At 39.5% G+C, this 17,083-nt stretch overlaps 1 protein-coding gene across 2 annotated transcripts in view; it reads left to right on the top strand.

The window, feature by feature from the left end:
• The window catches only part of GRIN3A (glutamate ionotropic receptor NMDA type subunit 3A), a 75,842-nt gene that overhangs the window by 56,207 nt on the left and 2,552 nt on the right, over window positions 1-17,083 (top strand). The window contains exons 4-8 of one of the 2 annotated variants that reach the window (XM_062626010.1): window positions 241-344; window positions 1,823-1,938; window positions 4,215-4,366; window positions 15,969-16,133; window positions 16,863-16,936. In XM_062626010.1, the coding sequence (XP_062481994.1) occupies window positions 241-344; window positions 1,823-1,938; window positions 4,215-4,366; window positions 15,969-16,133; window positions 16,863-16,936 (611 nt within the window). Of the gene's footprint in view, window positions 1-240; window positions 387-1,822; window positions 1,939-4,214; window positions 4,367-15,968; window positions 16,134-16,862; window positions 16,937-17,083 lie in introns of both variants that reach the window. The other variant, XM_062626009.1, reaches the window with a different exon arrangement.

Genomic DNA, 17,083 nt, shown 5'->3' with positions numbered 1-17,083 from the left:
GCCTCAAGGGAAATGTTTTTTACATTTAAAGAAAATCTTGATATTACACAAACAGGTTAATCAGCCACCTGGTAAGTATTTTCAAATTCTCTCTGTAATCAGGAAAACTGATGGCAGGAAAACATCAGAGGCAGGTCTGTGAAGGCTGAGAATTTCTGACAAACTGTTAACATAGCAGACCAAAATACCAGATGTGAAGGAGACAAATGACTCTGCTAATCTGTAATTTCATCTCCTCAGCTCCACCACCCATCCCAAGGGTTTCGGTTTGGAACCGTGCGAGAAAGCAGCGCAGAAGACTATGTGAGGCAAAGCTTCCCAGAGATGCACGAGTACATGAGACGGTACAATGTCCCTGCAACCCCAGATGGAGTGGCATATCTAAAGTGAGCCTCTGCATGCAACAGCAAATCTGGTCCCTTGACCAGAATGCATGGAAGTGAGATGGTGATGGGTTTCCCACTTTCAGTATCACTTACCCCACAAAACAGTCATTGAGGGGAGTGTGGCAGATGAAGAGGAAAGCATGTAATTACCTGGAGGGAGTGATACTTGGAAAGAAAGCTAGCGTAGCACCAGCTGGAGTGTTCCCAGGGGAGAAGTGCTTCACACTAACTGCTAGGGTGTGATCGAGCATGGGCAATGTATAAATCCTGGCATGTTTCTGTGCTTTGGAGCCCTTCAACAGGCAGAAACATTCAGGAAAAAACCTCACAGTCCAAGCAAAAGCTGCAAATGAGGTTCCCCAGCATCTTCAGCATGCTGGGAGGAGAGACGATTCTTGGAGAGAAACCTTAAAACATGTATCATTAAAATGACTAAAAGAAATATTAGACTGATTTAAAAGCAATAAACACCAAGTCTTCTTGCCTTAGGGACTCATGGTATTGCTGTGTTTCAGAGGCATTTGTGCCTAACAACCTGGGGTCACACAACTGATTTACTCTGCCAGGAAACAGGAGGGGTGATAATAAGCCTGAAATAATTCATTCATTTTACACATAGAAGTTGCATAACAGATGGCTTGAGAATTTTCCACCAGAAGTTGTTTCCTGTTTACGTATTTTTCCCAGACCCTTCTTCATGATAATTAAGATACATGGAAGTTTCTCTGACTTAAACTGGAATCTGTCCATCAAAATCAATGAAGTAAAGTAACTTCATATCAGGAGAACACCTGGTCCTGTGAGGTGAAAAGAGTGGAGAGTTCAGTCCCTGGATTGATGAAAATAGGCACTGCAACTATTCTTTTATATCACCGTTTTATGCAAGCATGCTATTCATAAATGATTGTGTTATTAAAATTCAGTCCTCTGTGTTCATGAACATAGAGAAAAGCTGATCTAGGTGAAGGGAATTAATCTGCCTCATATTCAAGGGGAAAGGAGGAGAAACATCTTTGAATGAGTTATTCTCCTGCATGTTTGCTTAATGATTATAACTTTAACATTGCAAAGAAACCAAGGCAGCGCTAGTATTTTAGCAATCTTTTTATCTTTTCCAATAAAACTTTATGCAACCTTTCAATTGAGTCAAAAGTCTAACATAATGTAGTATTTGCCACCTTTCAGATCAATAGTATTCCATGGGAGCAAAATAAGTCCCATGCCTAGTTCACACAGAGTTTGTATTTCATGCGCATTTTTGTTCTTCAAAATACAAATCAGTTCTGCATTTTAAATGCAGGAGTGCAAATAGCAGTCCCTGGTCTCTGTATTCATTCAGTAATCTTCCAGAGAATTACATAGAGAAATGTTCAGCAACTATCACTGAGTCTCAGACTGTGAAGTGATTCTGTTTCTGACTTTGATGTTGAATACAGGCATGATCCAGAGAAACTCGATGCCTTCATCATGGATAAAGCACTTTTAGATTATGAAGTATCAATAGATGCTGACTGCAAGCTTCTAACTGTGGGGAAACCGTTTGCCATTGAAGGTAATAATGAGTTTTATAATGCACTGCTCTATTTCTCATGTGTTGCATTTCCTTTATTGTGATTTGGTATTCTCAATGAAACTATGCAGGTAAAATTGTGGACCCCTGGAAGTTTATGGTAAAATTTTCAGGGATTAAGCAGAAAGAAGATTTCACCCTTTTCTTGAGGTTTTTGAGCCTTCAGATCACTTTTACCATCTGTTGCTGTGCTCTATATAGCAATTACTTAAAGTGCTTAGACAGTCCATCTCTAAACAAGTAGGCTCACTTTAAATACACATTCAAAACTCAATGAAATATGTTCAAAATACTGTTCTACAGCTTTGTTCTCATTTGAAGCAGAAAAATACTGTTCCCATTTTAAAGGTCAGCTTAAAAATCCTGCTGAATCTGTAGCTAATGAAGCTAAAGAAGGGAGCCTACCTGGCTATGTAGCCTGATGCAGCCCTGGTGTATTACGAAGGACAGGTCAGAAGGCAGCCTGGAGGCTTATCTGAAGCTGCTTCCAGCTCGAGTGAGCATTGGTAGCTGTGAGACTTTAGGCATCACTTTTGTGATAGATGGCTAATGAAAATGATTGAAACACCCTCTTTCCTCCCCTCCAAGGGCAATGTGCTCCTATTGCACATTAAAACAAATCTTCAGAAATGTTCAAACCTGATTGAGGAAGGCAATATGCTAAATGAAGGCCAGAGGAAGCAGAGCATTTTAATCATTTCAGCTACAAGTCACCAGCAGTAGGCATTTTGTAGAACGCTTCTTTTTTGCTATACCTCATCAGTGTCTCCCATCTGAATTCACACCAGGGACCTGAAAGCAATCCATTTCCTTCTGTTCTTTTTGTTATTGGGGAAGATAGATGCACAAAGAGCTGTTCAGGCTGCAGAAGGATTTCTATGTGCTCAGCTACATGTTTCATTATGTGTGTGAAACCTGGTAAATCATCCATTTCAGAAAGGTCAACTCTACTGAAGTAAGCCATCAGCTTCCACAACTTTGAAACAAGTAAAGCAGATTTTAATGCAGAAAAATACAAATAATCCCCAAACTACATGTTTTTACATAACTAGACTGTATATCACCCAATTACAAAAGAAGTATGCTGCAAATACAGCATTCATGAGCCCTAGCTATGCCTCCTCTGAAGCCATTCCTTCAATGTCAGCAACTATATTCAGGTGGAAATACAGGCACGATGCACACAAATAAGCAGCAAGGGAGACTTGTATTGCCGGTACACATATCACCACATCATTCTGCATCACTGAACAGCAGACCACTGTGATGGCAAGTTTACCATTCATGTACATTTTGGGGGGAGGTGTTAATTTTCTTCCTGTGTTGTTTTGCTTTTTGATTTGTGGGGGGTTTATTTGTTTGTTTTTTTTTTTTAAAGAGTCCAAAATTCTGAATTGAAAAAAATCCACAGTGGACTAGAAAGGGCTCTTTACAGGCAGTTGGCAGGACATCTCTGTATGCAACTGCATGTCTTGTAGGCATGAACTGTATTTGTTTTTCTAAAGTCAAAACCCACATTCTGCAAATTTCAGGACCATAGAGTTCCTAAATCCAGTTTCATTTACACTAAGTCCTTTACCAGCACTTTAATGTGATAAGAGAAAACTCAGTGGCTAAAAACTGTATTTATTACTATATAAAGGTCCATGTCACTGCCAGAACAGAGCTGCACAAATGGAAAGGATATTCCTTGGGCCTTAAATTACTGTGTAACAGCAATACAGACTACTGCCATATACATTTACATGCACAAAGCTTGTCATCAGAAAATACATAGGAAGAAAAGAAAATGTTACGGTTAACACCACAGTCACATCCACTGCTTTAACAATGTAAAGGGATCACAGAGTGGTTTACTTAGCATTAAGACCCTTTTGCATTGTTTAATCAAGATAAAAAAGAAGAACCCATGGCAAGGGCATGCAAAAGACAGTGTTTCTAGAGATAACACAGATTTATTCATCTGTCTGTTATTCCATCTTAAGTTTTTGAGCCTCCAAATTTACATGCTACTTGTTTAGTCCTAATAGTTTTGAATGTGTATGTCTTGTTTGTATTAGGTTAGTTTATTTTACACAGCAAAAAGTCTTATCTCATCATTCTCAGTCCACGGTAAGCCAGCATCCAGGTTTCAACTGGCTTGCTGAAACAGGATACCAGCTTGTTCTGCCACACTGGTAGTTGACAACTGAAATGAACATACTTTAGCAAATAGCAGACAAGTAAAAGAGAAATGATTGTGTTGCTTTTCCTTCTAGGATATGGTATTGGTCTTCCCCCCAATTCTCCACTCACCTCAAACATCTCTGACCTGATAAGTCAGTACAAGTCCCATGGTTTCATGGATGTTCTGCATGACAAATGGTACAAGGTTGTTCCATGTGGGAAAAGAAGCTTTGCTGTCACGGAGGTAAGTGATGAACTTGGGTCACATAAATAAGGATTTGTTCAAGTTGATGTTTATTTCCCCTCATTTACAATGTGCAGTAGACGTACACATGCAACAGAGATGGGATGCAGCTGAAGTAAAGCATTAGGCTTCAGAAGCAATAGATGCTATGCCCAGCAGCATTCAGATCGGAGTACAAGAAAAATATCAGCAAGACTGTGCTGCTAACTTAGGCACAAAGCGCATGCATGAGAGAGTCCTTCTGGAGACAAATAGGGCATGTAAAAATTATTAACAGAACTCATCTGGCACACTGCTTAACAGATATATCTGATTCCACTCAATTGTCATAATCTACAGGATCTGTCAGTGATTCTGTACCATCTCACACAGGAGCAATAGCTAAAATAGCTAACAGAGTACCAAAAGCAGGAGCAAAAGAAGCAGAGGGAGTTCGAATTTAGTACATCCCAAATTTCTAATATAACCCTAATCACTTCCTAACATGGGTGGCAGTTACGTGTACCAAAGATAGGACCAACCTAGAAACAGTCCAGTAAGATATCATGCCAACAACAGAAAAGACTCACATCTAAGTAGATCTGCCAGAAATGGAATTAAATCTCCATGGATTTACATCCTGGTATCAAATCAGAGGATACTCGTTTACCTCAAGGTCTTCCAAAAGACATTGCTTATGTATTCTGACTGGTACAAAACACGTAGCTAGAAATATGGTATCTCCTCAGAGCATTCAGCCAAATACCAAACCAATCCTGCATGTTCCCTGAGAAAGTGGTAGCATGGCCATGCTCCCCTAAAGAGAAGCCCATTTGCTAAGGCTTTGACTGCCACTTTTCAGTAGTCACCTGAGCATCGTGACTGCAAACCTCTGACTGTGGACTAAATCACTAGAAAACTAGCATATTTTAGAGAATAGACAAAATCTGCATTAGACTTTTTTAATACATAGATCGTTGGGATATTTCTGCATCTCACTACATTTTTTACATTCTCATTAGGATTGTGTCAATATTAAATGTATTTTAACATCAGACATTCATAGAAAAAAATTCAGTTGATTTTTATTCAACTTGCAATTTTTAATATTCTGTGATTAATTCAGCAGAAGGAAGCACATTTTAAAAAAAGTGTGCATTCACTGTTATTTCTGATTATCTCATCTGAAGATTGTATTATCATCTAACAAGACATGTATTTGGGGAATTTTCTGTTTAATGTAGCTGACATACGTGTTCCTGACAAGCACTTCATTCAATGACCTCTTGTTACTCTACATTTTAATACAACCTTTTGAATTAAACCTCAGTAAAATTACCAGATAGCAATGGTATTAATTACCACAATTGTCTTAAAATGTGAAATTTTTATACCAGAGACAAATTTACCTTCTTGATAATTCCTCAGTGATGGAGGGAGGAGCTTCCTCTGATCCTGAGAATCCTACTTCAGTAGCTGTATCCAGGGCTGTATTCTCTGTATTCCTAGAGAAATAGCTAAGACACGGAATCAATTCTAAACATTTTCCAGTAAAAAAAAAAAGAGCTTTATTTAGTACTGTTTTTCCCCCAGAATATATATTTGCTTCTTTAAGCCCACGAGACAATGCACTGCCTTGCAGGAAGAAAATATTAGAAATTCAATAATGCAGCTATATATAAATTATGAATAAATATACATATATGGGGGGGTGCATGCTCGAAAAATTACTAATAGAGGTGTATTATCAAAAAAAGTTTGATGACCACTATTCTAAGCCTTAGGGTCTCAAGACTGTCTCTAGAAACAGGAACTTTTTTCTGCCACAACTTTCCTAGTAGAGGAAATAAGACCTGGCTAACCAAACTACAGAAGTCATATTATAAAACCAGCTGGATTTGTCTTTTGTGAAGAAAAGCAAAATAAACAAAGATAGAACAAACACTGAATTCAAACTGGAGAGAAAAAGAAAATCTCATAGGCAGCACGTCAGTTTTACAGTTATTTTTCTGAAAGCCCTTTTCCATTTAAAAATATGAGGGAAGATGATACAATTTTCCTGCATTTCTATAGCAGCCTTCCAATACCTTAAGGGGCCTACAAGAAATCTGGAGAGGGACTTTTTACAAGGGCAGATAATGACAGCACAATGGGGAATGGCTTTAAGCTGACAGAGGGTAGATTTAGATTAGATATTAGGAAGAAACTCATCACTGTGAGGGTGATGAGGCACTGGCACAGGTTGCCCAGAGAAGCTGAGTCTGCCCCATCGCTGGCAGTGTTCAAGCCCAGGTTGGACGGGGTTTTGAGCAACCTGGTCCTAGTGGAAGGTGTCCCTCCCTGTATCAGGGGGGTTGGAAATAGATGGTCTTTAAGGTCTCTTCCAACCTAAACCATTCTGTGATTTTGTGATTTTCATTAATCCCTTTATGTTCAGGGTAGCAATATTGAGAGTCACTAGTTTCCAGATAAGCCTTAAACTTCCCTGTGCTCATGGCATAAAAAAAACATGGTTTATGTGCTCAAACCTTCCCTAAGGCTTGCCAACAAAGGCAGAGGAGATGGGGAAAAAAGCTGCTGCAGTCCTAAAAGAGCACTGATTTTGTCACATGAATAGTCCCATGCAATTCCATTTTTCTTACTGTTGAACAGATTTTAAGCATGGAGTTTTAAGGGACATTTTAAGATGCTGTGCTTCAAAGTAATTCAGTCTTTTGAGTTGCAACATCAATATGATGATCAAAAAGTAAGGCAGGTGTAGCCGTTCTGGGGCTGGGTATCTGACTGTAGTCCTTATTTGATTTTCCATTGTGCTAACCCAAACATGCATAACTGAGTTTCTCTCCAGAGGCCAAGATCCAACAAGCTGGTTCGGATAACTGACCTGACTCTAAAAAGTCACTCAAATACTTTGTCTTTGAAAAAATCCTCATACACTCAAAGGCTGTATGTAATCAGAGTAAGGAGAAACAGAAGACCACTTGTAAGTCTGTGCCATTGTGGGGCAAGCTCTGCTAAGTCCAGACCTTCATTTTTCTGAATCCTTCTATGACCTCTTCCATGAGTGTCCCCTCCTTTTCATCCACTCTTCTTAGCCAAAAACTTGCACAGTTTAGACTTCAGTTTCATAGGTGGGACAAATCTACTAAACTAAACAGGGCCAAGCAGCAGACCCTTTCTAAAGCATAGCTTCCCTGTCACTGCGTCAAGATGCATAGGAGTTATTTGTGGTGTTATCTTTGTCAGTTTGTATCCTTTACTCCTGTGCAACCAGAAATCTGTGTTACTTAACTCCCTGCAGTCAGTCACAGTAACATTTAACAGATTCACTGAAGTGTGGATGAGGTTTGACACAGAAGCAGGTAATTCATTTTCAAAAAAAGTCTCAGCTTCTATGTGGGTACTCATTCACATGTATTATATACCAAACTAAGAGCCAGAGACAGCCTTTTGATAGCTAGGCTAAGGCTTTCTATTTTTCTACTGTCTGTCTTTTCAATAAATCTGGTCTGTGACACACTGCACCTGTTGACCAAGAATACTGACCCCAAAATGGGAATATACCTAGGTGAAATATTGATCAGTATAGCCTTTAAATGGCTGAAGTAGCCATCTTCCCTTTTTGTCATTATTTCTTTAGGCTGTACCTGATTCTTATCCACCTGCCACTCCTGCCCACCAAGGTTGATTTTTCTTTGGATTTGTTTTGAGATTCATCTTCTTACCCATCACTTTTTCTAATCTTACACTAGACAGTTATATTGCCTGTGGTAGAACTCACTGCTAGCTCTTTCCACTTCTATCTGCTCATTCTAAATTGCATTTGAAAACAGAGTTGACTTAGAAAGGCATGATTCATAATGGGGCTGGAAAATTTGCAGCGACTCCTCAAGCTGAGAAACCAAATAAAGATGAGTTTGAAAGTGCAGAGGTCAGTAGGGCTTATCTCCACTGTTCGTATGAACCTCTTCAGCAAAACCACTTGCGCAAGGTATATTACTTCTGCCAGCACCCATTCATGGATGACGCAGAGAGCTCAAACTTGGAACGAATTGCTTCAGTGGATTGCATTTTATCCTCTCCACCAGAACTAATTGTTGGTCACAGTGGCTCTTCATGCTGGTTGCTGGTCCCTAGCAATATCACTTGAGTACTCTTGATTCAAAATTACCATATTCTAGTCTCTAAGGAATTTCTTTTCTGTAAATTTACTAAGTCCCTACTTAGGCCAGAGTATAGTGCAGGGGGCTAGTGGAGGTGGCAGAGTTAGATCTACACGTATTACATTTGGACATAATCAGTGTCATTCATTTTCAATTTGCACACAACACACTTAGACCTTCCTCTACCCTTCTGTTGTTCTCATTAATGCCACTAGCAGTGGCCAGGCTCCTAGGACTTTCCTCTCCAGCTCGTTAGCTCCCCCCTAGCTCAGGAGAGACATCTAATTCTTTCTTTCTGTGACGTTTTTGGGAACCAAAATATAGTTAATTGTCAGCTTTGCAACTTTCTGCTCATGGTAGCAGAACAGCTTTGGCACAAAGCCGCTATGAAAGCAGGCAGGGTGGATGGCATGGCCAGGCAAATTGCCTGTCAATTAGCAGTGGTTTTGAGTATTCAGACCAGGCAGTAATGATCAGGGCAAAGTGTTCAGGAGGTGAGCTGGTACATCATGGTTTTTCAAGACAGAGTGAAAGAGAAGAGCCCCTTCTGGGCCAGGGAGTAGTCAGGCTTTGCGGAAAGCTGTGTACAGACTTTCATAGCTTTTAAGCTACATTATTTACAGTGTTACTGTGTAAGCTGTATCTTCTATTTCACTTGAAAGGCTTTTATATTCTTCATTTGCAAGTGTCACAGAAGAACTGAAGCTCTAGAACTTGGAGATTGATTTGTACACAGACTGTCAGTTCAGTCAGATAACAACCAATACATGGAATAAAAAACATATTGTTACATGACAATACCCCAGCTATTAATATCAATAACTTACTGATACTTTACACAAACAGTATCTAACCTGACATTTCTGATAACTTACATAAACACACACACAGTGTGACCCTGTTACTGCAGAGCCACTACTTCCCATGGGTGGTGACACTGGGGAAGGCACAGTGCCATGCACCTCCAGACGGTGCCTGAGGGAGGGGTCCATACTGCTGGGGGTGGGGATCAGTCACTGATGATGTGCTTCTATCTGATCAAGACCAGGCACACAGCAAAGACGAAGTCCTTTCATCCTCTCTTCCTGTCTCATCAGTGGTGTGATCCACTGATGTTTCTGCTCTAGAGTCTTTGAATGAGCTTGTTCAAAACTGACCTTGTGACTGAACAGTTTTGGCCTTGGCATCACCTGGGATGCAGAACTAGACAGTGCCTCATTCATCTTGCCGATATGCGGATTGACTCCACAACTTGTTAGAGTTGTAAAGTAGATATGCTTTATTCAGCGCTGAGGCGCATGGGGGTTGCTCCTCCAAAAGCATGTGCACTCCCCTTTGCCACTCAGTTCATTTATATTACATATAATGATTACCTAAACATGAGATTGCTTCACGCCTAATACATATGCAAAACCTATTCCCATCTAGTATTATAATTAATTTTCTGGCATTCGTCCCATTGGTGCGCCTGCACAGTGCCTCCTGGTGGTGATCGTTAGGGGGTTGTGAGGATGAAGGCCTGTAGTTCCTCTTCATCACCGCGAGTAGCCTCTCATTTTCACATAGACTCAATAGGGTTTTGGCTCCTGTCCAAACCTCAGGTTCGGTACCAGCCAGTTTTATGTATCTTAAAGCAGAAACTTACCAAGTTTGCAAATTTTGTTACTCTGGCTATCTTTTGTTCCTTTTTTTTCTAAAGATACTATTGAACAAGAATGTTTTAAATATTAAGCTATGAATCTTATCTACTACAATTCTGATTAGCAGCTGTAACTCCTACAGTTCTGCTTCACCATTCTAGCAACTTTGACTCCTGTTCTGCTTCACCAAGCACAGCGACTGCTTAAGCAAGCAGGCACAATGTTAACCCTTTATTTCCCGATATCATTGCCACTGCTTTATCAGTTGTTATCCAGAAAATTGTGCTTTTCTGCTCTGAGTTCTGCCTACTCTCTTTAAGGATCAAGAGTTAAGTTTCCTTTTTTGTTATACCCATTACCTGACAACCAGTTTTCTAGCCATTACCTTGAAGCTCTGGTATATACATTTGTCTCTGATGTGCTGTAGGTGTCAAGGGAAGGCCATGTAGACCCCTCCACAAAGGGAACAAACTGCCCTGTGCTCATAAATCAAACCTGCCCATCAGTCACATTTCACGGTGCCTTGTTACGAGTGTGTGAAAAACAAACATGAAGAACAGGATAAAAGATTCTGCTGCCATGACAATTTGCTTAGTCTGCACACAGGCTGCCTGGGGAGGAAAGCTGGCCCTTGCTCACTGCCAGGACTGGGAACATTATGAAGAAGAGTGTTACAAAATGACAGATATTGAGTGAAGAGGCAGAGGCATCTGGACTTGCCCTTGGGTAAAAAATACTTTCCACAATGGTCCTGAGGAAAGGACTATATGAGTATTGAGTCTGAAAACAGAGTCAGAGGAGGCATGTTTTCAGTCTCCTGGAAATGAGCAGCAGATTTAGATTCACCTGCAGAAACTGAAAAAAAAACAACACCAAAGTTCACTACCTGATGAGGCAAAGCTGTTTTTCCTGGTTCACCAGCCTGTGATATCACAGACGGAAACATCTTCTCAGTATCTAATTCAGATTATATGTATATTTCTTCTCACTACTAGGGCTCAGAAAATAGATAACTTGAAAGAAAAAGATGTATTACAGAAGGGAGTATTTTTCCAGATAAGTGCAGAAGTCCTCACAAGAAGGGGAGAAAGGAACTTGTCTTGCTAATTTGAGAATGAGATAGGATCACAGAATCACAGAATTGTTAGGGCTGGAAAAAAACCTCTGGAGATCCTCTAGTCCAACCCCCAAAGCCAGTTTACAATTTACCACACCAAACCCTGTGATGTATTCTCATACTTTAATTTAGAAAGTAAATCTGCACACAAGAGGCACATGACAATGTACAGCCTTGGAAATATTCTTTTTTTTTCCTGGTACTCTGACAAATTTCTTATAAATCTGCCTTGTACTAATTCTTGCTAATTATGGCTGATGCAAGACAATGATTTACAGTATTTCAAAATTTGGCAATTGAAGCTCTAAAGCCATGGTCACTGGTCCTCATTAAGGATAATCTCCCTGAAGAGATTAAATACATTCTACTTCAGTGCTGCTGCTTCTTGAAAGCATAGACATCCATAGAACAAATGATAAATAAATAACAGCATCTCTGCAGCTACAAGAAATGCCCCATTCTATAGAGAGGGACAGGTTTTAATAGTGCTTAGTTACCTAAATACAAGTATCAACATCAGTAGGATTTTGCAGACCTACTGAGATGCCCAAATGAGGTTAGATATCTGCCCTTCATATCCATTTATCCCTAATAAAGCTGAGAATAAGTCCTTCTTCACAAAGGTTCTGCAAAATTTAACTTCCTGATCTCAGCAAAGCTTTCTAAAATCCTAGTGGGGAAAACGCAACCAGAAAACTTTATTACTATAACTAATACACACGTGATATTGCTTATTTAGTCTTTGGGTTGAAGAATGTGTGCACCAATGCCAGTGCTGTGCTGACAACCTGCAAAATATCCACAAAAATTTTTAGAGGCTTCTACTTAGTCAAAGCTGGACCACAGAGGTATTTATTCCCACTTCACCCTCTCAGTAACTTATTCAGCCTCTCAGTACAATCAGGGAGAGTAAACCATTTACAGTCTTGTAGTAGGGAATAAAGCAGGAGTTTTTTCCCATTAAATCAAATAATAAAATCACTGAGTGCTGTGTTTTGTCTCTGCTCCCCCTTTCAAAGAGAATACAAATATCAAACTCCCTTCTCTGCATCCCCTTCCTTCTACTGAGGGCTCAAAGAAAAAGCATATCACTACAGAGGAGACAGCAGGAAGTGTTTCAGTAGCAGTTGCAGGTATGGGCTGATAAACTAGAAAAGTCTCTCCAAGCATATATAAAGAAGCAGATACCGCCACTTCTGTTCTTGTATTTGTTTGTTTCAGAAACTGACAATTTCCCAATTTGCAAGTGTAAAATAACTTGGAGGCTGTTGCCAGTGTACTGCTTAGCACCAATTAGCTGTAACCATCACAGGATTGACTATGGTTGCTTATTGCTTTACATGGGCATAATTGAGATTCTTCTCCTAAAATGCAAGGAGCTACCTCCTGAATTTATAATTATGAAGTTAGAACAAAGACCATGTTTTTATCCTAGGCTAATGGAAAATACACCACATTATGGGCTTTTATTTCTAAGAAAAAATAATCATCAGTTAATTTTCTTTTGCCAGCAAAGACATAACACACACAGCTCTGACCCCTGCCACTTCAGTAGAGAGAAAGCAGTGACACAGAGAATCCAGGTTATTGCTGCTCTTTCCAAACCAGTTCTATATACACATATACAGACACATACACAAACTACAAAAAAAGTTGTAGAGCTTGCTGCTCTGGTACTGATCAGCATGAAGCTACAAAAATGAGAGATGCCTCTATTAGGTGGTTTCCTTGAATATTTAACATGTGTGTCTACAGGAATTATGAACAACTGGTAAACTGGTTTTCTACAAGGGCATGCAGATGTGTTGATATTGTGATAAATAATCACTCCTTATACTGTAAAACACACTGTGGTTACTGTTTCTTCCCTACCTCATTTCCCAACTGAATTTAGTCTCAAAAATGTCCCTCTACTGTGCAGCCTTTATCACAAGCTCTTCCAATGCATTCTTCTTTACTGCCAGATGAAATATTATTGATGCTTTGTTTTGGCATTTCCTTTCCTAGGAAAAGATGTCTTGTTTGGGACAATTTCAAAAGCTATCCATTACAAGTGAAAAACGCATGTGAGATGCCAGTGCTGGAATTTCTTTCACCTTTTTCTAGGGAAGGTAGAAAATTATTCTGCAGAGCTGACAGGGCAATGAGCCAGACTCTCATAAGCATAAATCAGAGCAGTTTTACTCAAGACAAGGGAATTATATTTCATGTAAGATGCTGGCCAGATATTCTCTCTGCAGCAGTACTGGACCGGCATCAAACACTGACTTCAGGCTGGAGGAGACATCTCACATTTGCAGGAATCCCCACTGCAATTGCCACTGTGTGTCTTTATTTAATTTTTATTAGTTTGAATAGCTAGCAGTTTATCATAGTCTATTAAAACTATTTCCTATCTTCAGAGCAATATAAATGCTCTCTTCCATACCTAACACTATCAGATTGGGCCTCCTTACTGATCTCCCATGCCTCTGGGGACTTTCGCATTACTTCTCAAGTAGCTAAGCAAAAGGACATTCGCCAGCTGATTAAAAGGTTTCTGCCACCGAGGGAGTTAATGGCAGTGCCAACCCTTAGACTGTTATGACACCAAACAATAGTAGGCTGGGATCATATAAACAAAGCAAACTTACTCCTTTTTAATTATTATTATTCTATGTCTCATTCAATTTATTTTTTTATTTACTGTTAGCTCTACATCTCTAAGGAAGTCGTTTCATACTTGACTTTGAATATTCTTTTTGAAAGGCAAGTGATTTGCATTAATGCTTCTTAGAGAATTAGTGAAAGTACATTTAACTGGCATGCTCAGCTAGTACAGGTAATAGTCTTTTTGCTTCTTACAGATGTTTACATGTGCTGAATTCAGAGATGGGCCATACTGAAGTCTTGGCTCTAAAGACCTTGGAAAAAGGTCACATGCAGGGCCTTATTCTGCTTTTATGTTACCTGGACTAAAATTTGGGCTTCTGTTGCTAATTGAAAGAAAGACGTCAGGTCACACAGACCTCCAGTCAAACACTTTTGAGTGGTCTGAAGTATTATCACCCGTGACTTTTGTGTTGCCCTCCTATTCCCCTACCTAGAAAGACAAAGTATGGGACAACAAGTTCTTGCCAGTAAGAAATTCCAATGCTGAGAGGAAAGTTCTGCTTTTAAGTTGGACTGATGGACTCTTAGAATCAGAAAAAACTTGTGCCAAGACTCTGACTCCCTTCCATCCCAGAATCACTCTAGTGCATTTTTTCACTTTCCTTTCCAGGCTGCACTAAGTTTCTTTAGAAATTGCTTTTATATCCCCATTGTATCTTTCAACACCATTGAAGTGTTTATTCACTGGTAAAAAAATTCTCTTCCCAAAAATTCTGCTTAGTGCACTGCAGGGCAACCAGGCTGATTTTGGCAGAGAACCCCTAAAATAAGACTTCATTGCCAGTGCCACATACAAAAGTTCTCACTCTACTAGACTGATGAACCCTTGTTCTTGTTAAACATCTGCAATATGCTATCTCCTGTCATTGTGTTTTAAGTAATAGAAATAAAATATGACAACCAGGTGAGCGAAATACTGCTCACAGTCATCCAACAAAAGAACAAAAAGGGATTTCCAAGCCTTCAACATCAACAGACTCACCTTTAATCAACTATAGTTACAGTCATGAGAAAGTACAATCCCTGCCACCACCCACCCACCAAACTAACAACAAATTGAAGGAACACAGAGGTCAATTAACTGGGATGATAGCATCCCAGATATCATCTCCTGACATAAAAGTCTACCCAACCCATTCTCTGCCTGTTTTGTTTTTTTTTTCTGACTAGGGGAACAGCATTCTTTAATAGAAAGGCACAAGTAGAACTTGAATTCTTGGAAATATTTCCCAAGCAGCCTGTGGGCAGTAATTATTAGCAAGAGATTTTGGGTATTGATACACTTATAATTGAGATATAGAGGCATGAGGATAAAGATACTAAGATTATACTTAACATGTAAACCTGACCTACACATCAGAGTGCAGGTGTTGTAGAGATTGTTGCTCTATTTTTTTGGTCTTAAAATACAATCAATGCGAATTAAGAGACTCAATTACATTAAAGGCTTCCTACTCCACATGAAAAGGGTGACTCAGCAGGACAATGTGGGAGTGTTCCTGTTTTTCACAGTTGCAGATGGGGCTCCTAACAAACACAGTTTTCAGTCCTGTTGATGTAGCATGTAGAGAGGTGCTGTGTTTGTGCTACTACTTCAAAACATTTTTTTCATGACCTTCCATCAAGGGTAAAGCACAAAAAGGGGAAGTTAATGATCGATTCCCAGAAAACATGAACAGTTGGTCTTAACTTATGGTTAATGAAGGACTTGCTCTACAGTTCATTGACTGTAGAGCAAGTCAAGCAGTATTTGCTTTTACAAATGCAAAGACACCAAAAATACTGGATTCTTGTACGCGTTCAACACTTACTGTCATTAGGGAAACTGCACAAGATTTCCATGGTCTTTGGCTGATTCTCATTCCCATGAGAAGTCCATTGCTCTGACTGAACGTTGGGCTTTCTGCAGCACTGAAGAGCTTTGCTGTGAACAGTATCCACATTATTTTGCAGTATGTGACCACTGTGATATAGTCACACCACACTTCCAAATGAGAAAACAGAAGCTAGTAAAATACACTTAACAGCCTACTTTCTTATTTCATTCACAGACGCTCCAGATGGGGATCAAACATTTTTCTGGGCTCTTCGTAATGCTGTGCATTGGCCTTGGTTTATCCATTCTGACTACCATTGGGGAACACATTGTGTACAGACTGGTCTTACCACGAATCAAGAAGAAATCCAAGATGAAATACTGGCTCCATACAAGTCAGGTACATATTCAGAAGTAACCCCGTGTGGCTGATTAAGAAAACTTGGGCAAGAACAAGGTATAAAAGGTTCTAAGTGAACTGATGTTTAGCATTTCAAATGTGACAGCAGCTTCTGGAATTTGAAGAGAGTTACTTAGCAGCAGAATGAGAAGCACAGAGGAAACAGTTCAAATATCCACAACTGCTAAGCCTTGCTATTTGCATATGTAACCTTAAAACTCTTTTGTACATCAGAAGCAACACTGGTGTTGTGCTGAACTGGCTAACCAGAACATTTTTTTGTCACTGTTACGGGTTCCCAAACTTTTGATGCATGCAGGAAGTACTGGATAACCTCCTTACTGTTGTAGGAAAAACAATGGAAGAAAATTGCTCTAAGTGTTTACTCTAAAAGAAGAGGTTACTTTAAAGCAAAACACAAAAAAAGACCTACTGCTTTAAAGCATCACAGTGAAAGAGATCCTTTAGAAAGTAATGGTTTGCCATTCTTCTGAGGAATTTTAACGGCAAAGATTGTTCACACTGTTCGTCAACCTTTCAGACTGCCCTTCCTTGGGAAACTGTGGAAAATAAATTTGTTGTAATGACAAAGCACAGACACTGCTTGTATCCTTGACTGTGCAAAATAACTTATGTTGGAGTCCATCACACAAAGCCCAAATTGTTTACCTATTTATGGAGCTATTCTTAGCTTGTTTTTACTTATTTATTTTCTTCTTTTTCCTCTAGAGATTACATCGTGCTCTGAACAGTTCATTTATTGAAGACAAGCGCCAGCATAAGAAAAAACGAGTAGAAAAGAGGTAGGAAGTTTTGCATGCCTTAAAACACCAGAAATTACTTTGAAATTAAATATGTTGTGTCTGGATATCTACTTATGGATCTAATACACCCCAAAAGTAACAGAAACAAAAAACAAAATAGAAGTGACAAGGGAAGGAAGTGGAAAT

This window comes from Pezoporus occidentalis, unplaced genomic scaffold (genome assembly GCF_034315485.1).
Source record: "Pezoporus occidentalis ecotype Australia unplaced genomic scaffold, CSIRO_AGI_Poc_V1 ctg286, whole genome shotgun sequence".
Taxonomy (NCBI): domain Eukaryota; kingdom Metazoa; phylum Chordata; class Aves; order Psittaciformes; family Psittacidae; genus Pezoporus; species Pezoporus occidentalis.
This window is presented reverse-complemented; position numbering and strand designations above follow the sequence as displayed.